Below are 24,457 nucleotides of genomic sequence, written 5' to 3' on the forward strand. Positions count from 1 at the left end.
ATGAGTGGAACAGACATTCCCTTCTTCTCTTTAAGGTTAATACAGTGAGCTGCTGTTCATCAAAGTAATTGTCAGGTTTTGAAACAAATATGTGGTGACTTGACACTTTCCACCTCTGCACTGATTATTTTACTCCACCAGCTGCATTAGCCTACACATCAACACCACTTAGAATAATCCCATCGGGGCCAAGGTCACTTAAAAACAAACCATCTCACTGTAAACAATCAAATCTTGACCAGGTTACATAATTAATTCCAACGCAGACATCACCATACTGCTGAACATCCAGGAGTTTCAGTTTTGCACCCCAAAGTAGCATGTGGCACTGTGAGGTATAATGGTGTAATAGCATGTTATGAACCTGTGATATGATAAATTCACATGACATTATTGTTTAAAGACACGACAGCGATGGAGATAATGATTGCACTGAACACAACCTCTGGCCTTCAAACACACAGGACGAAACCTTAGTCAACAAAACTTTGAGTCAGCTGCCTCACTCGTGAACCTGTGCTTCAATTACAACTTTTTCCTGATCATTAGGTCCCTCACCAAATGTGCTTATGCATTATAAAATGAGCATATTTGCTCATATCATATTAGCATTACACTTGATAGCAATTCAACTTTAATCTATATAGATTTTATCACTAATATGGGAGAGGGCTTAACATCAACACCCTGTTGCCCCCATTTTCAATAATTTACCGTAAGAGACCCTGATACAGCAATCAAAACCCATCATAGGCTTAATATACACAACAAAACATAAGTCTTGGTTTGTGCACAATACTCTTTCTCTACACCCAGTAATATCTATACCTATGTATGAACTGCCACAAGCACAAGCTCCATCAATGCAATTCCGTAACCTTTCTATAAATGATATCTCAGTCTATAAGACAAAATAATTTTAGCTCCCTGGGACCATAAATTGGAAAGCCTTGAGAAAAACAAAAGAAAAAAAGGACACTGAATATTTACAGCGGTAAAAAGAGTGTATACATTAATGTTACCTGTAAAGGAAGAGCTTGTGTTTTAAAGCATACTGCTGCAATGTGTTTTTGTAAGTGCTATTATTGCAAAGTGAATAGGGTGAAGATTGGGTCAATTATGCGTGCAATCTCCAAGAGCACTGCTCTTAAGGAGAGGTTCAGCTGCTGTTGTCATTTGATAGAAAATAAACGGTTCAGGATGTTGTTGTGAAGAGCTGTACAGTAACACCACTCCTCTAATTTTCCACAGTTGTGAAAAAATGCTTAGATTTAGACATAGATGCGCTATCTGGCAAAGTTACTTGAATCCATTCCTTCTTTGTTGCTACTAACACTATATCTTCCATTTTGTGTCAAATAGTACAAGAGCACGAGTAAGGAGTGCAACATTGTGTGATCAACAGCACTGAGTCATTACAGATGGAGAGGTGTCCCCGCACCTCTTTTACTGCCCCTACTGTGGGGCAGTTACACAAACATCTTCAAAAAGTGGGAGTAGAGTGGGACCAAAAACCGTGTCCTGTTGGGTACTGGAGACATCAGTTCATCTCAGTGTTGGAAAAAAAAAAAGAAACAACATCCGTGGGGCTCCAATATATCAACAGTCTTGTCATTTTATCATGAATCTTTTATCAACAAACAGATTTTTTATCTCAGTATGTTTTGAGACAGCTTCCCATAGACTTAATCTTCTTATAAAGGCTGTCCACTCCCTATGCCTTCTCTAGGGCTTCCTGATATATTTGAGACACGGTCTGAGTTTCTGCGACAAATTCAATAAAAGCACTGCTTCTGCTGCTGCTGTCCATATTCCCGTCCCCTGTCACTGAGCCTGCGTCTCAGGGCTGACACGGTCCTGGAAGATGTACAGGTTGTTGGTTGCTGCTATGGCAATTATATTCTCAGACGGGTGCCAAGCCATGTGCAGGATTTTCTTAGTGAAGTCCAGGCTATCGACGCCCACATCTCCACGACGACGTTTGCCACCGGTATAGACACGCCGAGTCCGCAGCACAGCCCGAGGCTTGCTGCTTTCGCGCCATGCCTCGAGGGTTACACCTCTGCCCGTCTCCCTGTCAAACATCCGGAAGAAGCTGTTGTACGCCCCTGTCATGATCACACTGAGGAGAGGAGAGGAGAGGAGAGGAGAGGAGAGGAGAGGAGAGGAGAGGAGAGGAGGTAAACAAAATTAAAGGCACAAAGATTGATTTGATGTCTGCAAAGCTTGTCCGTGTGATCGATTTAAATGTCGTATACTGGTAAAGGTAGAGCATTTAGAGGATGGCTGTAAGCAGAATCAGACTGCCACATCGCTCCTTCTTTTACTTTCAAATGTACTTAATTAAAATTTTTCTCCATCCATCTTACTACCCCTTTCCCTCACTCACCTGTCTGAGCTGTTCCAAACACACTCGAACTTGTCAAAGATGCAGTCGTTCTCATAGAGAGAACACAGCTTACTCCTTAGGTATTCATGGACCTGGGAAAGAAGAAGAAACTGTTAAAATTCACCTCATCACCTTCATCACCTATTCCTCAGATTTCCAATGTCCAGAATACACTTCTTGCATATTGATCTGCATGGAGTATTATACCAAACTCATCCAGCACATGACATCTTAGGGGTTCCATCTATGAGTTATTGTATTGTTGTCTTTTTAAAAATCGAGTATTGTAACCTGCAAACTATTTAGCACTCCAAAACCAAAATTCATTTTTATAATTTCTATATTAAAATTTAATCATTATAAATAACAACAATGTTGTAAGTAATAAATAAAAGTCACTGGAAATTCTTCACATTCGGGAAAGAAACCTGTATATTTTGACTGGAAACTAGAACTATTACTTGAATGAATTGAGTCACTGTACTCTGACAGATGGCAGAGCAACATATGAGTAATAACAAGTGAGACTCAATATGGCACTACTACTCTAGAATTTAACAGGCTCGGGCTCCATTTAATCTAACACAGCCAACACAAAATGTAATGAATAAAGGTAAGACAGAAACATAGATGTGTTTTTTTTTTTTTTTTTTACCTGATATGTTTCCACAGGCCCCTTGTCCATGTTCAGGTCCCACACCTTGGCGGTGAGGTAGTCTCTGGTCAGCAGATAGCGTCCACTGTGGCTGAACTTGACATCCGACACAGAGGAAATGATCTCTGAGAAGAAGGACCGGCTACCTGGATCCTCCGGTTCCTCAAATACTGGACAAAGACATAGGATTTACTGTAGCCAAGTCACAGTGATTACTTTGTTGTGAGCCATTATTGTTAATTTAAATACATGCCCCCCAACTCAATATCACTGCTTACGTTTAGTGTGTTTGTCACAGAGTGCAGAGGCTCTCATGTCACAGAGGCGCAGGGTGCCCTTGCTGCTGCTGTACACAAACAAGTGGCAGTGGTGAGGGTGGAACTCTGCTGCTGTTATCACCTCCGTCAGATCCTCCATGTTGGCTGGTTTGATGTCCACAATGTCTGAGAGGAGCGACCATCAAGGAAAAAAAACTGATGGATGCACACTGAAGGATGTTGTGATGGCTGTATTCATGTTATGTCTGCAGGGAGGAGTTGTAATGCACATCCTGAGGGGAAAAACACCCTGGGATCACATGCAAAAAAGGGCACAGTAGGCAGCAGACACACCAACAAATCATTTATGCTTATTCAACATTTTTAGCTGCTTTCCAGTTTTAGATAAACATTTAATTTATTGCTCCATTTTTGCACCTCAATTCTTAATCATAACCCAAAAAACTGCACCCCAACCAACCCCCAATATGCACACACACACACACACTGCTCCTCTCTCTGTTCTATTTGTGGTAGTCCTATGTGGTTCAGTAGAAAGTGTACTGCTGGGTGAATTATTTAAACTCTTCTTCCATAGATGCCTCTGCGATTTTCTAGGTCAGCTTCCATTTGAATGGGAAGTCACCAAGTGCACTGCATCCAACATGCTACCGACTGCACTCAATACACCCTCCGAGGTGTTACATGGCTCTCTGATCAAAACATAAATCCAAACATTGTCATAATATGACTATGTTTGGATGCAAATAGCATATTATGCTATTTGCATTAAAAATAGATTAGAGAAGAATTCAGATGAACAAGAACGAGAGATATACTATTTCAGGAGGTAAAATTGTGTGTTTCATATATTAATGTATCTATTCAGATGTAAGGTTCTGCTAGTTGCATAGTGGCAATAGTAGAAGACTAATAAACACAAACTATACACACAAAGTGGATTTTAAAGTTCGGTATTTCTCCAAAGGAACATATGCATATGTATGTACAATGCATGTTAATCTGCTTCACCATCAAAGAGCATGCATAGTGCATGCTGGTGCAGATGCATTCAAGCTATGCACAGGAGCACACATGGGATTTATCTTGCTCCAGTTTAAAAAGCATATTTTAACAGCATAACTTAACTGGAGATGTTTTGCTCCCCAACTAAAATGTGATTTTCCTTCATGTGACATAATAAGCATTATCTTATATAAAATGTTGTATAAAATAATTTAAATACAATGCTGAATTTAAATGGGAACTCAAGTCAAAAAAATATTATTAATACAAACTTTAAAGGGAAACTTTAGTAGGGAAAGGCCCACTGACATACACATAAACACTGCTTTCACTCTCGTTCCTTTGTTTTATGTTCCAGCAATTGATTTTTCCTTCAAAATGATCAAAGGATGATTTCCTTGTTGCTGTTGAAGAATTGGTGGTGGCTCAGAATAACATAGGCCCAATAATCAACGTTTTGCTTTTATTTCTGGACATTTGCTGCATTGTGGAGAATCCTCCTTTAGTGACAGATCAAGGGAATGAAGAAAAGAAATCCCTGTCATGAAGGATACTGAAGCTCCGGTCTGTGATGCCCAAGTGCCACATATTGATGCGGAGGTCATCAGCAGACAGGTACGTCTCCCCGTCACTGTTGACTGAAATGGAGTTGACATGGTAGGTATGTCCATTGGAAAACACTCGTCTGGGACGAACCTCTACCATCAAATCTGTAGGTTTCAGTACTGGCACCTTACACAGAGAAAGGAAAGGAAGGAAGGAAGGAAGGAAGGAAGGAAGGAAGGAAGGAAGGAAGGAAGGAAGGAAGGAAGGAAGGAAGGAAATGATATGGGGACATTATGTGACATAAGCACAAAAGGCAGACAGTGAGCTTTCCAATGTCTTACGAACACCTGATACATATTTGACTGACCAAAATAAAAGTGTGCATGTTCGTGTGTGTCAGTATGGGTTTGTGTCCGTGCGTGTGTACCTGCAGAGAGGTGATGGTGGAGATGTCCTTGATCCGTCCCTCCTCATCCTTCAGGTTGTATCCCTCTGGTCTCTTGTCTCTCTCACTCACCTTCCACAGTTTAATGGTCTTATCTGTCACAGGCAGATGGATTGTCACAGCAGATGAAGTTGGTTTCATTCAGAAAAACAGAAAAACAATTGTTACAGACAACTTAGTTAGTTAGTTTTTGACAGATGTTCTCCTTCCTTTTTTAAGCACAGATGGCAAGTGTACTGTGAGGAAGCAAACTACCTTCAAAATATGATGCGTAAGATTCATGACAGGGACAGAACCTGGCAGTTCAGGTAGAAATCTGTAAGTTTTACACTGACAGTGTGGTGCCAACATTGTCACGGCTTGATGTTATCTCATCCAATCTAGGTGATAAAAGATGACATCAGACTGGCATAATGTTGGGGTTTGGTATTGCGCAGCAGTATCAAAATCCACACATTTTCACAGTTGATATGGCAGAAACTTGATACTAGTTGAGTTACATCTGAGCTCGGAACTGGAGATATGTACATGCTCCATGTCGCTGACATCTCACCATTGGTGGAGAGGAGGAAATGTGCAGCGTTCTGCTGTGGTAGCCATCTGATCTTGTTAATTTTCTCTTCAATCTCTAGACTCTTCAGGTAGTCAAAGTCCGGTTCATGGCTCTGGAACGTACTGTAGACATTGTACTCTCCAGAGTCCCCCGTCTCCCCTGGCTCGTCTGACTCCCCCTTAGACTGTAAAGGGTGAAATGTAAAGATATAGTGCAAACGCCAAATATGTGTATCACAGTTACAGCATGCTGACTCAGGATCTGGGTGATTGTTGCAAGTTTAACACAAAAACTGACCTCAGTCTCTCTCTGGAAGATGACCACTCGGCCACCTTTATCCCCTGTGGCCAGCAGGTCCCCCGTCTGGTTAAACTCCACCGTAGAGATGACATCAGCTAGGAGAGAAGATGAAAAAGTAGGAAGCAGTTAAGTGTAAAAGAAGTGTCGAGTGAGGGAGAGGAAGACAGAGGGATGATGGAAAATAAAGTGTTGAATAGGCACAGAGAAAACGAGTGGGAGAGAATTAAGAGACAGCAACAAAGGTAGAAAAATATAAAGAGTCTTGATCATATCTCATTTTTTGGGGGGGGATTATAAACCATACATCACACTTGGAGAATACAAGCTAACATTTAAAACAGCACCAACAACAAGCGTCTCTCGCTGAGTGTTCAATCAGTCATGGAGAGATGAATGTCAACATCCATTCCTCTTACCCAGCAGTGCGGGGATAATGCACCCATGAAGCTAAAATGAATCTGTTCCATCATACCGGCACGTTATCTGACACCACAGAGACAGCCATGACACACCGTCTGTTCTACCTTCGGTGACGTAGTCTCGCAGGAAGGTGTGGTTGATTTTGGGACTCTCAGCGTCCTCGCCCATCTGAAGCTGAGGGAGGGTGACCCGCCAGCGTGCCCGTCCTGAGGGGAAGGGTCCAATCCGTGCTCTCTCTCCCCACCCAGGCTCCGCCCATGCTGCTAAGGCCTAGCGGAGCGGCCTGGAACAAGGCATCCTGGGAATCCAGTCGGCCGGAAAGGAGAAGAGGTGTGAAGAGGAGGAGATGGGACGAAGATGGGGAGAGAAAAAAGGGGTTTGAGAAAAAAGGAAAAGGAGCAAGAGGGGGGAGAGAGAGAAAAAATAGATGCAGGAGGATATGAAAGAGGAAATTGGTGAGGTTGAAGATGTGAGGCAGGAAGTGGATGGAAAAGGCTGATGATGAGGATGATTTAGAAAAGGAGAGGAGAGAGCTGTCATTAGGCAGGCTGACAATACATGCACACAGCATGCCAAATGGTGTGACCTTTGTTAGACATTCAACACACTCATTATCCATGATACACATGGGCAGAAGCACGAGGCCCAGTCAATGCTGAAGCAAATCCCAGAGCAGTGGAGGAAAAACAAACACACACCTCCAGCAGATTAATGGAGAATATAAATCCTCATGTATGGATACAGAAGCACAAGTACAAAATGTAGAGCATGAGCATGTGAGTGTGAAAATATCCACTGCAACGTTCACTCTGCGTTGCTCCGGCAGTGGCACTAAATGCTCCCAGGGTGTGGTAGTCCTCTCTGCCTACTTTCCAGATCCCTGCTCTCTCTCTCCCTCTCTCTCTCGCTTTCTCTCTCTCTCACACACACACACACACACTTCTCAGATAGTCCTTGACGGAGATCAGGGGAGAATGCAATGTCTTGCCTGCGCTGCAGGAGGGAGGGAGATAGGCCTCAGCACACCTACCAGTCTGCCTGCTGCTGCTGCTGATACGACTGCTGCTGGTGCGGCTGCTGCTGCTCTCCTTTCTGGCGTGTGTGTGTCCTCTGCTGCAGTGTGCTCGAGCAGGCCTATGTGTCCATTGGAGGGAGAGGAACAGGGAGAGAGAAGAGAGAGCAAGGGTGGCGGTGAAAGGAGGAGAGGCAAAGGAGGAGAAAAAAGAGAACAAGAGAGGGATAATGAGGAGGATGGAGGTCCGCTGGCTGCCTGCTGATGCTGTAGAACTGATTCTGTGCAGCATCCAGTGTGTCATGGCAGCCTCCTCCTGGAGCAGCCAATCACAGTGCAGCTGTCATTGTTGGACCCACCCACTGCAGGTGATGAGAAGTGAGGGGCCAGCAGAGGGAGCAGTTACACGCTGAATAGTGTGTAGTTAAACAGTGATGAAGGTTCACAAAAAACTGTTTGCGTTTTGTTTTTTTTAAAGGAAAGATCTGAAATACACAATAAAATGATTTAACCACTCACAAAGCAAGTCCCTGGCTGCTTCTGCTGCTGTTGAATAAGCCACTTCTGATTACAGCACTGCTTGTCATCCCTGTAACTTAAACCACAGTCCCTGTGACCTCTGCCCTACACTTTTTTTTCTTTTTTTTTTGTTTACACGAACGTGATTTCACTCATGATGTCATTTAATCTAACAAAGACACTTCTTCAAAATTAAACACAGCCTCCATCCTTCATTCTTTTTTAAGCTCAAATATTTTACAACACTAACACTGTACTAGTAAAGGTCATAGTTTTATCACGGACATGTCTTAGTGCACTTTAAAAAGAAACCGAATGACATGTAGGCCTTAAGTTGATTTTTAAAAGCCTTATTCAGATTCCACATTATATAAAATTTTACAAAAATATCCAGTTCAAGATATATCTTTAATGTTATCCACCAATTTATGTACAAACCAGAACAATTAAGTAAACCAAAACGAATGACATAATTCCAAATTATTTTTTATTATATAGGCTAATGCAAAACTGCAGTATTTTCACTTCAAGTAAGGTTCCATTTAGGTCCGTGTACCTTCCATTTTTTTACGTTTTAGCAAAAAATATTCAAAGAATCTGACTTCAAGAGACTTCAAATATAGATTCTATTGTAATATTGTTTGTTTTATGCGTGTGTATTTAAATGCCTATCTAGGTGCACTTCCAATTAGTCTACCTCAGATCACTAAACTCTGATGAAGTTGGAAAACTCGAATTTTCGACAGATGGCAAAACTAGTCACCAACCAGAGGACTAACCGCCGAAGTCAATTCATAGGGCAGCAAAGCCCGAGTCCATTAGTTCTGTAATGAAATTTAAATCGGATCCCTTTAACGAATAAACCTGTGGTGCCAGTTCGGGCTAAATAAAGGTCAGGGGATTACCTTGACGCAATCGTTTCCACGGGCTTCTCCACAGACAATTAAGCTCTCCTCTCTGACACGACACTTTCAGTCTGCCTCGCTTCCTTCTGTCATGGAAGGTGTTTCTCCTATATAACGCCCCGGGCGTAAAAACAGAAAATCCTGAGTTTGATCGATCTTTTTTCACATTACCTGAGTGAGGGGATGCCCTGCCTCCACTCCGAAGCGCTGCAGTCCATGGAGCCCGGCAGCGCGAGTCTCGGGGCATCTCCTGCCGCCGAGACAGAGGAGTCCCTCCGCAGTGAGAGAGTGAACGAGCCGCCGATGGGGAAGGGGATGGGTTGGTTCTTCTCCCCACTGTGGAGCCCCCGCTCCAAGGCGCGTAGCAAGAGGTTTGGAGACGGTATGAGGAGCGACCAGGTGGAAGCATGGTTGGATGACCACTCTGACTTCACGAGGGCGTACTTTTTAAGGAGAGCCTCAGCGTAAGATATTTTGCATTACTTCTGACAGCTGTGAATGAAAATGAAAATGCACAACTACACTTGATATTAGTAATGACTAAGAAAAGTGTTGTAGGGATGTTAATGAAATTATGTAGCCTAATGCAGTAAATATAATTTCAAGAAAACTTGTATATGTTATTTTGATCTGTGTTTTCCCAGCACATCTGTCATGTATCCTAATCTCCCTCTCTGTCTGTGACTTCAGGGTCAGTGGTTCTCAGACAGAGGTGGCTCCAGTGCTGACCAGTCTTCCCCGGAGCAGCTCTGATCACTCTGACCTGCTCACAAAGGCTCGTTATCGCAGGACTTCATCTCCACTGAGCAACTCACACCTAAATGTCTCATCTTTAACAGACAGGCTCAAACCGCCCACCCCCACCCTCAGCGCCCCAGACTGGATGGATCCTTACAGTCCAGATGTGCTGGGCTGTCATTCACCTTGCTCTCCACGCTCTGCTCGTTCCTTCTCTTTTTCTCCCTGTCGTCCTCTTTCCCCCGCTTGCCCTTGCTCTCCTGACATGTCCCACTCTCCCCAGCTTGTGCGTCCAATTCCTACAAAGCCTGCCGCCTGCGGCCATGGGGATGGCTGCCTGTGGATGATGGAGCTGCTGAGAGGAGGTCTCACCTGGATGAGTTCTGTAACAGAGCTCTGCCTGGGGGCTGTCCTGCACGCCGGGGAGTTGCTGGGAGCTGAGGTCAGCTCCCTTTCTCTGGTGAAAAAAAATAGTGGTGGAAGGAGTACCTTGGAGGAGGTGGTCGGCCCAACAATGTTGGGGTGCCTGAACGAGGGCAACATCTGCAGCCAAGCGCATCTGGATCTGATGAAGGGTATCATGGGATGTGTACTGGCTACAGGGAGCCCAATGAACATGAGAGACACATCAGAGGTAAAAGCATAGACTGACACATAGGTTGTAGTTGTCATGACTCAACAATCTGCAGTTACCTTTGCTTAACATTTCTTTTCATTTATTGTTTATTTGTTTGAGGACAGTGCACATTAATGAACAGTTAACGCCGTGGCGTCCTGTAAGTGTGCCGGATTTAGCTCAGAGCTAGTTTCCATCCGCAGTCCTCACATTAAAAAAAACAGACAGACATATCACAGAGCACAGGTAATAGTAACAATAATAATTACAATGGAAGAGAAGACGGCATGCAACAAATCAGTTTCTACACATGATGAAATTAGTTGGAATTAGTTTTTCTTCTTTCTCCTTCCTTTTAGATGAGGAATGAGAACAGTTCATTGAATCACTCTTCCTATTTCCTGATGACCAGTTTGTAGATGATGACAAGGTTATTTCATGGAGCCTGAGGGCGTGTCAGGGAATCCCAGATGGCCTGCGTCCTTCTAATCCTTTTAGCTGCTTCTTGCACTGATTAACCTCTGATTATTGAGATGGTGATGTCCTGTACTAGGCTACGCATGTCCTTCCCTTGCACACACGCCCACGTACACACACCCACACAAAGAGAGAGGATAGCACAGTGCATTAGAAGACTTAACAGGAGGTGCCCACACCACCACCACCCCCCCTTTTGCCATCACAAATGTGATTAGGAATCAGTGCCAGTGCCTGGCAGAGTTGTACACCGGGTAATCCCTCGTTAGGCAGGAATGGATGGGTACGTTCTAATAACCTCTGGGGCGGAAAGGTCAGCGAGAAATGTGGGTATTCCTGGCTGAATGTGTCCGATGCTGATGAGGACGACTGATGAAAGTTCTCATCATGAAAGAGTAGGAATTAAATGAAAACCGAACACAATGTAACAAGCTTTTTGTCAGTGACATATTTTATGAGCAACAATATGTCATCTGTTTACTTCCTCAGGACCCAAGGTTCGCCTTAGATGAAGATCAATCAGACTTAAAAATCAGGACTGTTTTGAGTGTGCCCATCAAGAAACACAGGGGAGAGGTAGCATTTCTATCAGTTCTCTCATTTCACTTCAAGAGGCATGTGTGCATGTTCAGTGTTTCACTGTTTTCTGTTGTGCACATGCAGGTGGTCGGTGTAGTGATAATGATCAATAAGAGATTTGGAGATGGATCGGTTTCTGCTTTCACCAGCATGGATGAGAGGGTGAGGACCTGGAGATTCTCAAATTTGAAACAAAGCCACATATTAATCATGAAAATCTGACATTTGAATTTGATTGACCAGGTGCTGTCCAATCACATGGATGTGTTAGGGATGGTCTTGGACAATGTCCAGCTGTACGAGAGCTCAAGACAGGAGGCCAAACGCAGTGAGGTAACATTATAAGGCACTATCCACTAATCCAGTCATGTGTTCATATCATCTCTTTGTCTTCTGTGCACTTTCCTTCACTGATGCACTGAAACTAACAGAACTTTATGCTTCTGTGTCAGGCCTTGATTGAGATGGCTAAGGTTTTGTCAAAGGAGCACCATTCCTTTGAGGTTCTGCTGAGTAAGATGGCAGCTACCATCATGCCCTTCACACACGCTCAGTACTGCACCATCTTCATCCCCGGCCCACACAACTTAGTTACAGCACAAGAGGTGTGCCAATTTGTTAGATCAAATCTGTTGTTTATTGAGTCATTCATCTCATCTCACTTGCTTAACTTCCTACTCCACTGTTGGTATTATTTCAGATTTCCTTCTCACGAGTGATACACCTGGAGTGTGAGGAGCTCGGATCATCCTGCCAGATCTACAGAAGGTACTGACACTCTGCACAAGTCCCTATCACTAGTCTACATGAATAATAAAATAATATTTTATTGTATTCTTGTAGGCTATTTCATATTGTATAACAGTCCCACATTATCTTTCAGGGAACGTGACATCAGCGATATAGATCCATCACATGCCTTCCGAACTCTGGTCACTATGGCGACCCTTAATATGGCAGAGAGTTCTGAAGGATCAATAAAGAGTCTGATCTGCTGCCCTGTTAGAAATGAGAGGTCTGAAAATGTTCTTGGTAAGTCGCTCTCATAAGTTATTTTAAATTAATGAACAGTCAGATTGTACGCATTGTTTTATATAACAAATTATTATGAAGTCTGCCTGCTCTTAAACACACCATTAACTTCACTGTTAATGCTGTTGTATCTATCATTGATAGATACTAATGTGATGTTTACACCCTTGAAAGGGATGTCAACTATTAGCCAGGTAATGTGATTAAGACCATTAAGGAAGGATTTAATTTAACCCTTGAAAATACCGATCATGTGCTGAAAGAATAGAAAGGTAGATACAGTTCCAGTTCCTGTTTAAACTGGTCTTACTAAGATCCTGCCATACTTTACCATCACATGAGATGACACAAAGGCTATAGATGTAAAACTCTCTTAAAATTCACCTATTTTTATCTTGGCTTTTATAGCGGTGTGCCAGCTGATGAACAAATGCAGCAGGGACTCAGATGACCTGGAAGCCTTTAACAAATATGATGAGCGTCTCCTGGAAGACCTGGCAGTGTACTGTGGCCTGGCCCTGCAGTATGCTCAGGCTGTGCAGATCGTTGAGGAGCGAAGGGCCAGTATAGAGGTCACACAGGAGGTGGGAAAACTACCTGACCTTATTTGCCCACATCTCATATCATAACAAGCTCAGAGTCAGAGAAACCTAAATACTTAAAACATTGTGCATTTGTGTGTTGATTCTTTTCCTGCAGGTTCTTGCGTACCACATTACAGCAGCAGAACAGGAAATCCAGGCATTACAGGTGATTCTTCTTCTCAGCTGTCTGTGGGAGGGCAATCATCTTCTTCCGTATTCTTTACCGTCTTTCTCCATGCTCAATATTCTGCCTCTTGCAATCTCTGTAACAGTCCAACTCTGTTATTCTTAGTCCTTCATTCTTCCTTTTTTTTGTCATCCTGTCATTAGTCCTTAATGACAGTTTATTTCCGCAGGTCAGATTAACTGGCATAATGCTAACAGACAACTAATGCTCTACCCACTTAAACCTCTTTATTTGATGCTATCATTGTCTGTGGGTGGCAAAGGTGACATTATACCAGATAGAGGTCTTCCCTGGTCCTGTGAGTTGTGTGAACTGGAGGTCAGGAGAGAATTGGTTCACTTGATGTGTCTTTTTTTTCTTTTGGTTTCCAGGAGCTCACCATTCCTTCTGCTGAAGAACTGCGCATACTGGACTTTCATTTCTCTGATTTTGGCCTCTCAGAGGACCTCACCACACAGGCCACCGTCCGTATGTTCCTGGACCTCAATTTAGTGCAGGATTTTAAGATTGATTACAAGGTTAGTGACATACTAATTACTTGGCTTCTTGGAAACAACCGCAGTCTTTCTGAGAATATTTAAGTCCAAGTCAAATATCAAGGTCAAGGCCTACATTAGCACAATGACACAACACCAAACAAAAGAAGTCAAGTACAAATGCATTCAATGCTCAAGTCTGACTTGAGTCACAAATCAGGACTAGGGTCAGACTTTTAAGTCCAAGTGCTTGACTAGAATACCACAACACTGCAGGGTTTACCTGAATATGATAAAGAGATCGGGTTCATTTAGATTAATGATAAAAGTTGATGGAAATGGTGAACATTCATTTTTAGCCAACATTTTGGGGATTTCCTTTAATCTTTCTGCAAATTGCTCTCAAAAATAAATTGATATCATTATGAATGATAATTATTTACCACCTCATGGAACTTTCTCTTGCCTTCAGGATCTGTGCCAGTGGGTCCTGACTGTGAAGCGTGGTTACAGGAACAACGTGCCTTATCACAACTGGAACCATGCACTGAGCACTGCGCAAAGCATGTTTGCTATGCTCATGGCCACAGGCCAGCTCCAGGTCAGTGCATGTGTTTAAACAGATATTACATATGTGTACATACTGACTTTCACTTTTAATAAAGAAATGATATGCAAAACTGGTCTGAAATTCCCAGAAAATGTGATATACTGTATTTGAGATACAGTTGATTAAAAAATATCCAACTTTTAGTATAGTGGAGAAAATGATGTACCAACCATCCTCCACACTGGAAAAGGGGAGCTCGTTTGCACTTGCACATGCACTACTTTCCCTGCTAATGTTTACAAAACACGATTTTAGTAGGACAGTGCCAGGCACCAAATTAAGCCCTGACTGGCCACGTGCTAAAGCTATAATTAGTTACATTTTAAGAAGAAGCAAGAATTTAAACAGGTATTTCTGACCTCTCATTTAAATCAGCAGCAGATGCATTGTGTTATACTATGAATGTATTTCCTCTGTTTTGTAAAGATTGTGGAGGAGTCATTTCAGGACCGCAGGCTTCCTGCAGTACGGAGCACTTTTAATTATTTGAAAGAGGATTCATTTTAGACTCTCCTAAAACCTCTTATCTGCTTTCCATGGGGATAACAGGCTAGCCTAAATCTCTACGTAACTGACATTTGCCTCTCACTTCTTTTAGTCTCTTGCTATTTAGCCTACATGATTAATTGTAACTGTGAATTATAGTGTCATGAAACTGGTCACTTCATCCTGTTTGATTTGATGTATTTAAGGGATTGCAATGATAATAAGTCCAAAGAGCATGTTGGCAACATGTGCTTTATATATATTTAAATATTTCACACAAAATGCATTGTGAGCTGAAGTATTGAGGTTTCACACAGATTGTATAGGTGTGCCTACTTTCTTTGACTTATCGACTGAAAAATATGTGACTTTAACTTTAATGTACAGAAGCAGGGACATAACTCCCTTCATTATTTCTGCCTCTAACTCACTCTCAGTTTCTTTTTTGTTTGTATCTCAGACTATTTTTTCCCGTCTGGAGATCTTAGCATTGATGATAGCCACTCTGAATCATGATCTTGACCACAGAGGAGTCAGTAACTCTTATATAGAAAGGTAAATATTTAATTTTGTAACTATTTACAATTCAAATTGTTACACATGGTTATTTCTATTCATGTATTCCAAATAATTCATTATTTTAATATTTAAATTATATTTTCATATATATTTTTTCTTCTATTCAGGCAATATAATTGATCTCTCCCTCTCTCTCAGGAGTCAACAGCCTTTATCTCAGCTGTATGGACACTCTTCTCTTGAGAACCACCACTACAATCTGTGCCTATTCATCCTAAACAACACTGTAAGACTTCTTTCATCCATCTTTTCATTCACTCTGACCCCTCTCAAACTCACTTTACAGATTCAGTTTCATTAATATAATTTTCACAGCAAAGGTAGAGAAGAATCATTAAGAATAATCCTTTAACCAGGAATTATTCTGTTGTTTATGGGTTACAGTCAGTGTAGAGGTGAGCTTGTGTGTATTCCTGGCTGTTTCTGCATGTATCTGGTGATGTCACCTCCACTGCACCCTCTCACTCTACATCTCTTTCATCTTCTCCCAGGGGAGTCAGATTCTCAACGGTCTCTCTGCAGAAGACCACAAAACTGCGCTGCAAATGATTAAAAGGGCAATCCTCGCCACTGACCTAACTGTGTACATGGAGTATGTAAAAAAAAAAAAAAAAAGGGAAAAAAATAAACGTCAAAGTACCTGTTGGTAAAGCTATGTGTCAGAATTGTTTTAACTCACATGACATTTTGTTTGTGGCTGTGTTTTTAGGAGAAGGAATGAATTCTTTTCTCTCACTAAGAAAAGCAGAGTGAGCTGGAAAAATGAGAAACAAAGAGACCTGTTAAGGTGAAAATGATTATATGTATAGGTAGAATAATATGATAACCATGTGCATGACAAAAAACAGTGCCAGTGAGCTTTCTATTAAGATATTTCTTCACCCCGCAGGTCGATGTTAATGACAGCTAGTGACCTCTCTGCTATCACAAAGCCTTGGCCTGAACAAAAAAGGGTAGGTCTTATAAAATCCACTTCACAAATCATGTCTAAATTCATCACAACCTTAACCTCGCTCTTTCACTGAGACAGATTGCCAGGCTGGTTACCATGGAGTTCTTCGCTCAAGGGGACAAAGAAAGAGAAGAGTTCAAAATCAAACCTATTGTAAGTCTTGATAACAAAAATGCTATCCTGTCATATTCATCCTAAAATTCATATTTCTCTCTTTTTCATGTTATATTTGAGTGAATTAATTAAATTTGAATTAATTTAATATTGTTTTACAATATTATTGCCCTTTAATTTAAAAAATAGAGAAGAAATTGAGAAATATGAATAGACTCACTCTACAGTGGCTATTCATGGATTGTTATTGCTTCTCAGGTTGCACTTTGAGAACCACAAAACATATAGGCCTAATCTTTGACTAGAATACCGGTAGATCAATATTTCAATATAGTTAAATAGATCAATCATTAAGTGAACTTGTTCTATCCTTACAGTGCACAATGTTATTTTGTAATAAGGTCTAATTGATCTTTTCTCTTGTTACAGGACATTATGAACAGAGAAAACAGCACCCGCCTGCCTAACATGCAAGTGGAATACATAAATGACATCTGCTATCCCCTTTACAAGGTGCGTGAACCCAAATGTAAACCCAAATGCATGTAAACCCAAACAGAATAGCAGAGAGGATCCCTTTTATTCTCTTCTTTTTCCCCACCGTTTCTATTTCAGGCTATATCAAGACTGTTTGATCCGTGCTCCCCGCTGCTGAGTGGCTGTAAGAAGAACAGGGAAAACTGGCTTCGTCTTACTGAAGTAGCAGAAGGAGAAAACAGCGACGCCAATGAGGAAGACATACAGAAGGAGCAATAGAGGACTGGACACTTTAGCATATATCAGTTTCTTTCTACCCTCTCTTGGCCTCACCTTTACTAAATGCTGCCCATACGTTAACTACCAAATGTGTAAACTGTTCTAAACTTGTCTAATGTAAGAAATGTTGTAATTATGTCCCAAACTTTTGGCCAAGAGAATACACCCGAGCATACTCATTGTAAACCAAGTCAGCAGTGTAAAGTCTCACATTTTACCCCTTTTCTAACATGAAGCTGTGAAAGTCTGCAACATTTTCTCCGTGCGGCACCGAGTTTTATGAATGTACAGTATATCTAGATATGCAAATGTGTTCAAAGATTTAAAATGTTTATTTAAATTTGAAAATATTTAAACGAAAAGTTTAGTCTCAAGTCCATTTGTTTATGTTGCCATCGTTTGGTAAATATATATCCAACATTTGATGCTCTCATAGACATTTTTATGCAGTTTTTGGGAGTCATAGCAACAATCAACCACTGCCGCAGACCCACACTGATCTGTAAGGCTTAGTATAAACAGTCCTGAAATTTTGACACTGCGCTAATGCTGTCACAGTCTGAAGTTAAAGGAAGATTAAGGAAGAATTATTAATCACCACACATAGTGTATTGATATATTTTCTGAACATTATCATGTTATTCGTTATTATTGCAAACCTTATCTGTAGACATATAGGCTATTATAGCAAATATTAAACCAGAATTCTTCAAATTAGAAACCTACTGCGTGCTGGGACATTCTTATTCTGATATATATTCATTTTATTTTATTAAAAATTAAAATGAAAAAAAAAAATACTACTAATAATAATTGAGCCAGAAATACCATCACAATTGACACTTTTCAACACACATTTTTCTCCACAATCGTTTCCAAAATATATATTTTATTTTCAGTCCATGATAACTTAAAACAAAAAGAAAAAAGCTGCAGACTGTCCGCTGCATGTCTGTCCGCTGCTCGTCAGATGCAGTCCTGACAGATGCAAATACCTCAAAGTGAAACCCCACTTCAATGGATGGATAAACGAACTCAGAATGTATAAAAAATCTTTGCATTACATGAAAAGCAAAAATGCCCTAAAGTTATTTTCTTTGCTGGACTTATTTACTATTGTGGACTGAGACCCTCACGTTCTCTTTTCTTTTTCTTTTTGTTCTTGATTGATCAAGATAGCTGATTCAGCACTGTCAATTTATCCATTACCAATGTGCCTTTATGTTTGTATTTTGAAGTTACTTCAATAAAATAAAAAAGAGATGCAGTCCTGATCCCCGGCCACTGGGGGGCAGCAGTCTGCTTTAACGCGGCGCAGACGCCGTGGAGTCAGAGCTGCAGAAGAAGAAGCCGACGAGGAGACAAGAGGAAGGAAAATGACAGGGCGCGCAAAAAGAAAACCCAAATCAATTCAGGTAATTTTTACACTGTTTTCACCACGTTGGTTGGGTCGCCGACGTCTTTCGTTTGAAACAAGTGGTTTAGCAGACGTAAAAAGCCGTGTCGTGGTGTCGCCGAGGTGGCGACTGAGCAGCTTGTGTGAAACGTTGCGGGCAGAGCAGTTTGGTCCACGCCGCGAGAGCAGCAGCGGTCAGACGACAACATGGCAGCAGCTCTGCTGACTGATGCCGATAATATAATACATCCATGACTGATGCCCGTGCAGTGACGTTCACGGTGCACAGCAGTTTGTATCATCGTTACGTTTGGACGGTGCTTACATTACACCTCGCGCTGGATAGGCATTACACAAGTGAGAGGTGCTGAGTCATAACAGTATGTTTAAATCTCAGCAATGTGAGCTCGGTTTAACTTGACTCCTGCAGGGGGACGGGTGGTGCGGCTTGATTTTATCCGTTGTTTGATACAGTAAACGACCAAAAAATGCAGTGACCTAACTGCTAACTTTAAGTTAAAGCAGAAGTAAGCAGAATGTCTGTGTTAATATAAGTCTTAAATAGTTATATCTTCTGACGGCAATTACGTATATGGAGTGTTTGGTCCGAAACACGGGTCTGTCAGTCACTCTGCTCTGCTGTAAGCCGAGGAGAAAACTTTCCTTGTATCCTACAACCTTTATCCAATGAGGAGAGAGAACGACATAAAGGGGCGGTCCTCTCTGTGTGTGCAGCCAAGGGATGCGCGTGAATGTGGTGACGTAGGGACGAGGGCGGGGACTGCTAACTCCATCGGCTGACAAGAAGTTAGCCAAAACGACCGGATCGCTTACTTCTGCTTTAACTGTTGTATTTAACCTTAACTTGTAAGAGAGCTCTGTCACTGTGCCTGGTTTGAAATACAGAGCACACACTACCACTGAACTCACAAAGGCCTTATGCAATACAGTTGCCAGCTTATTGATTCATTTCAATGACAACTGTGCAATAAATCCTACCTCCATGATGGTCATAATGTTCACATGTGTCTTATTTTATTTAGCTGGGTATTTTGTTCATGTGGAGAGGATGATAACATGTGGAAACACCTACCAGTTTGTTAATCATCATTGCATTGTGCTGTTATCCTACAATACATCTCTCTAGGAGTCGGGCACAGGCAATGGAGATTCGAAGAAATCCCGCACTGATGAACCCAAAGTTGTGGCAGTGTCAAAGGTGGATGCAGCACAGCGGGATGAGTTGATGCAACTGTACAAGCTTCAAATGCCAGATGATCTGTACCACTTCTGGGATTTCTGCATGGAGCTTTGCCCCGACAACCCACGTGGTATACTTTCTAACATCATATAATTTTACAATAATACTGATGAGGCAGAAGGTGCATCTGACATTAAATCAATTCTTCAGTATATAGACACAGACATAACAGGATGGAGCCACTTGGTTTAGTGTTGCTTAGCCAGTGGAAAATCTGTCTGGAAGGGCTGAATGGACATTCACACAGTACCAGCCCAACAGCTGGGAAAACCTGCTTAGGACAAGACTGTTTGATGTTGGCTTTATATTTGCTAGTTTAGCATGGAGAAGCTGTTTCATGATCACACATCTCACATTTGAGATGCAAAGAGTGTAAAATGATGGAAGCTTTCCAGTTTATTGATCTTGTTAAATATCTTTCCAAAGTTGCAATGCTCTTCATTGTTCAGTAAGATGATAACCCTGCTTTTGTGTTTTGCAGTTATTAGTCACTATGTATGTCAGTTGATCTCAATGTATTGTTTTTATGTATATAGGTGCACTGAAAGACACGCTGGATTTGCGGCTGGTTGGTCCCTTCGACATTCTGGCTGGAGCTCACAAAAAGTCAGCGAATCTTCAGCCTAACTTCCATCTTCACTGGAGGTATATTTATGACCCACCGGAGTTTCAGACCATACTTCTGGGAAGTGAGGACAGCCAGCATCACATTGGCTACTACAGGTATAGCACACAATGAAGGTTTTTGATCTGCATTGAACCAGTATAGATGTTTTTATTTCAGAGTTTCAGCATCCACTAGACTTCACCTTGTAATAGTTATCGTGCCAGTTACAGTGTGGGGACATAATCTGGGCAATGAGGGAGTTCTGTTTTATTTTTTACTTGATTTTATTTTTCCCAAAATTCGACAGAGATACACCAGATTCCCACCCTTCATTTGTCGGGGAAAATGAAGCCAAGAAGGGCTGCACTATAACACAGATGGGGGAAAACTTGTTTGCTGCTGTCCTGTGAGTACTAGCCACCACATATTCACCACACAGGATAATATGATGTGTGTACATCTTCACATGTGTGGGAGCAGATGAGCTTTATTGAATTAGACTTTTTTTTCCTCTTTATCGTTCCCCGTCCATGTATGTCATTTTACCTACTGTTGATCTTTGTGTTCCCTTCTCCTCCAGCCTGTGTCTGCTGAAGAAGAGGAAAGAAAGGGGCAGCAAGAAAGCATGGGGGGAAGCTTTAGAAAGCTTGGAGGCAAAACTGAGAGAGAAGGCTGAGAGTCTGGGGTTGTCTCTAGAGCAGAAGACCAAAGGCATGAAGCAGAGGGACAAGAAGGTAGCTTACACAATACAGCCAACAGAGTTCTTATTACCAACATGATGTTGGTCATAGAACTCACTTGTAACTGTCCTACTTTGCACCTCATGTGCTTTGTCCCCTTTACTGCAATCTTAAAATACTACGTTGTTTCAGTTCAGTACCGTTCGTAATGTCTCACTTGTCTGCTGTAAGACAGCCAACTAATATCTTTGTTGGATTGTGTTTGCCACATTTTGCAATGGCACCTACAAGTATACTCCAATCACCTAAAACAGAGTGTATATTGGTTTCATGTCTATAAGCTTATTAGTGTTTTGGACACATTGCCAGCCTCATCACATCCTTTATCCCTCCCCCCTGCCTTAATGCAATAAAACTAAACATCCAATAAGATAATCACAGCCATCTTGCAAAATGGAGTCCAAATCATTCAGCAAAGTATGGATCACTAAATACAGTGGTGGTGGCAGCAATGTGTTCACAACAAAAATCATGTTTTTATAAAGTGCTTCATGAGAAACCTCTTGTCACACCACAGGTGGTTACCAAGACATTCCATGGTGCCGGCATTGTTGTGCCTGTAGACAAGAATGATGTAGGATACAGAGAACTACCAGAAACAGATGGTAAGCCTATAAAAACACATGAATCCTTGGTGATCGTGAAGGTGCCATGGCTGCATTTGTTTTTGATTACCCTATCTCCAACTTTTTCTGTTGCTGGTGTGAGCTATTAATTTCACCTAATGGGATTTCACCTTTTTGTTTAATACACAAATTTGTTATGAAGACTGGAGAGATTTGCATGTTTAGAAATACAGCCTAGAAACATCCCCCCCCACACACACCTATTTATCCTTATGTTTCTAGCTGGCCTCAAAAAGATCTGCAAGGCAATTGCTGAAGCGAAGAATGATGAAGAACGAGTCAAAGCCTTTGGACCACTTCAAGAGATGATCACGTTTGTTCAGTTTGCTAATGACGAGTGTGACTACGGCATGGGTTATGAACTAGGAATGGACCTCTTCTGTTATGGATCTCATGTAAGTCTCAAAGCTCCTACCATACTCAAACACATCAAGCAAAATAATCATCCCTGTGAGCGTCTCAGTAACTTACTTTTGTCATAATGTGAGTTGAAGAAATATATTAATTGTTATTTGGTTCCTTGTCCCCACAGTATTTTCACAAGGTCATCAAGCAACTTCTGCCAATGGCTTATAACTTGCTGAAGAGAAATTTATTTGGGGAAATTGTGGAGGCCCACCTCTCCAATCGTAGCCATGACAACCTGGACCAACTCTGTGCACATTAAAAAGACAAAGTTAATTTCAGTTCTTGTTCTCATAAGCTTTTCCCACCATGTGTCCTTGTCTTCTGTTTGTCATTGTTAATGTCTCTTGGTGGTTTTGGTGCTGCTGTCATTGATTGGAACCAGTTCAATGATATTTTGTTTGTAAAAGGTAGATGTCTAATAAAGTATTTTTATATTTTTACCTGTTCAATTTCTGTATGAAAGGCAATCTCAATGAATCCTTAACCAACTTATATTGATTATATAGCAGTGGTCGTGTATACTGTCCAGCAGTATAATCTTTGTATTTTGCTGCTGGTTTGACCACTGAATTGTGTTTTAAATGTAATACTATGCAGTGAAGACAGAGGGCAGTGTTTCCTATAAAAATGTATGATGACTTGTTTGTGAAAGACATCCCTACTTTCCCAGTTGAGTCATGATTGAGCAGTTATGAATTGGGTAAATGATACAATCTGTTCTATTCTTTATGTCATGCAGTCAGTCTTTCCTGTAACCTGGAAAATGACATTGCACTTAATTTGGATAATTATTTCCAGCCAGGGATTAGCAATAACTATTGTGGAAATTACACATGATCAATCATGCACAGTGGAAACAGCACACAAAAAGTTACATTTTCACTATGTTGCGAAGTGACTTAAAAGCAATCCGTTCTTTTGTTTTCTGATCCTACCTAGAAACACAGTTTGTGTAATTTGAAACAAACCAATAAGCTGTTATGTCTATAGACTGTGACACAGGCACCTTTAAGTTACAAGATGGGTCACAACATAAAGAAAGACAAACCTTTGCAGAATAAATGATGAGCAACCAGTAAGGTTCAAAGGCTTTTGGGTCAGTTGCCCTCAGTTTGCCCGGTAGCCCAGACTTGCTCCACGCCATTCCCAAAACACGAGGGGTAAACAACAAACTTTTTGGACATATTATGCCAAATTTAGTTTTTTAATTTGTCTATCTATCTCACAGATGTCTGCATCTTACCTGGACGACCAACATTTAAATCCAGTACTTCTGTTTAGTTTCCTTTCAGTTTATTTCCTTTAGAATGAGCATGAATCTGTGTTTACCTACTGGCAGAGGAAGACACATCCAAAATTAGTCTATTTCAGTAGCCTACTCATTATTTTGATGCTCTTTTTTTTTTTACATAAAATAATAAATCCAAAATTATTACACATTTTCTGAAATCATTGTTTATCCTAATTCCAATATTCACATAATTCACTCTGACTTTTGAAGAAAAGGTAAATGGTTACATCATCTGATCTAGAGCAATTTGATTTTACTGTCTAGTGTCTACTCACTCTGAAGATAAATCTAATGGCAAAGTTTTGTCAATTCAACATGATTTCTTCTTCACCCTATAGCCTACACACATACTGCCTGGTTTCTATGTCTCTAAGACATTGTCATTGATTTTTGCCCTGTCAAGTCCCATTAAATTTCTCACTCAGTGAAGAAACCCAGGCCAAGGCGAGGGCGTAAGAATACTAAGTGGGAGATGTAATGTTGTAGGCCCAACCCCACCGTGTCCTGGGCTGCGATGCTTTCGGATTTGTGTGACCAATTTTACGGCATTTATTTAATCATCATCATTAATAACGAGGCGCGCTGTTAACTTTCTTATCTGAAGCTGCTGCAGCAGAGGCACCAAGGGGTGGGGTGGGGTGGGGTGGTGGGGGACAAAGGCAAAACATGAGCGCACTAGCACTGGTTGAGGTGCATTCAGGTGACAGTGGTTCAGGGTGGTCTAGTCATAATATGTATTCTTATAAGTTTATCAGGCTATTTTATGACAACTGGAGCACTGTTCTGCTTAGATGTAGAACTCAAATAATAAAGCTGCTGTGGTGGTGCAGTTACTGCTATGTTTAAATGTTTTACTTATTTGTAAGAAACACAAGTTAAACGTAAAAAAACAAACAACAACAAAAAAAAACTGCT

At 41.3% G+C, this 24,457-nt stretch overlaps 3 protein-coding genes across 3 annotated transcripts; 2 read left to right on the forward strand and 1 right to left on the reverse strand.

Moving 5' to 3' along the window:
• Positions 1–1,824: 1,824 nt before the first annotated feature.
• ppp2r2ca (protein phosphatase 2, regulatory subunit B, gamma a) lies at positions 1,825–6,759 on the reverse strand (the record flags this gene model as incomplete). The annotated part of the gene is made up of 9 exons (XM_083984023.1): positions 1,825–2,122; positions 2,390–2,481; positions 3,045–3,214; positions 3,323–3,487; positions 4,882–5,059; positions 5,301–5,413; positions 5,872–6,055; positions 6,169–6,266; positions 6,696–6,759. 9 exons carry the CDS (start codon positions 6,757–6,759, stop codon positions 1,825–1,827), a joined length of 1,362 nt encoding a protein of 453 aa, XP_083840149.1.
• Positions 6,760–9,210: 2,451 nt separating this feature from the next.
• On the forward strand, positions 9,211–17,213 carry pde5aa (phosphodiesterase 5A, cGMP-specific, a; the record flags this gene model as incomplete). The annotated part of the gene is made up of 20 exons (XM_083983714.1): positions 9,211–9,491; positions 9,718–10,399; positions 11,348–11,434; positions 11,522–11,599; positions 11,681–11,770; positions 11,890–12,042; positions 12,138–12,205; positions 12,321–12,469; positions 12,878–13,053; positions 13,169–13,219; positions 13,612–13,758; positions 14,189–14,317; positions 15,273–15,367; positions 15,530–15,617; positions 15,883–15,983; positions 16,101–16,178; positions 16,281–16,344; positions 16,422–16,496; positions 16,887–16,970; positions 17,073–17,213. 20 exons carry the CDS (start codon positions 9,211–9,213, stop codon positions 17,211–17,213), a joined length of 2,817 nt encoding a protein of 938 aa, XP_083839840.1.
• A 1,354-nt stretch (positions 17,214–18,567) lies between these two features.
• Positions 18,568–22,588, forward strand: hpf1 (histone PARylation factor 1). The gene is made up of 8 exons (XM_083973005.1): positions 18,568–18,628; positions 19,757–19,940; positions 20,407–20,593; positions 20,785–20,883; positions 21,058–21,211; positions 21,735–21,822; positions 22,066–22,238; positions 22,376–22,588. Exons 1-8 carry the CDS (start codon positions 18,590–18,592, stop codon positions 22,508–22,510), a joined length of 1,059 nt encoding a protein of 352 aa, XP_083829131.1. The 5' UTR covers positions 18,568–18,589; the 3' UTR covers positions 22,511–22,588.
• The last annotated feature ends 1,869 nt before the right edge of the window (positions 22,589–24,457 follow it).

The sequence above is a fragment of the Trachurus trachurus genome, assembly GCF_905171665.1.
Source record: "Trachurus trachurus genome assembly, chromosome: 1".
Taxonomy (NCBI): domain Eukaryota; kingdom Metazoa; phylum Chordata; class Actinopteri; order Carangiformes; family Carangidae; genus Trachurus; species Trachurus trachurus.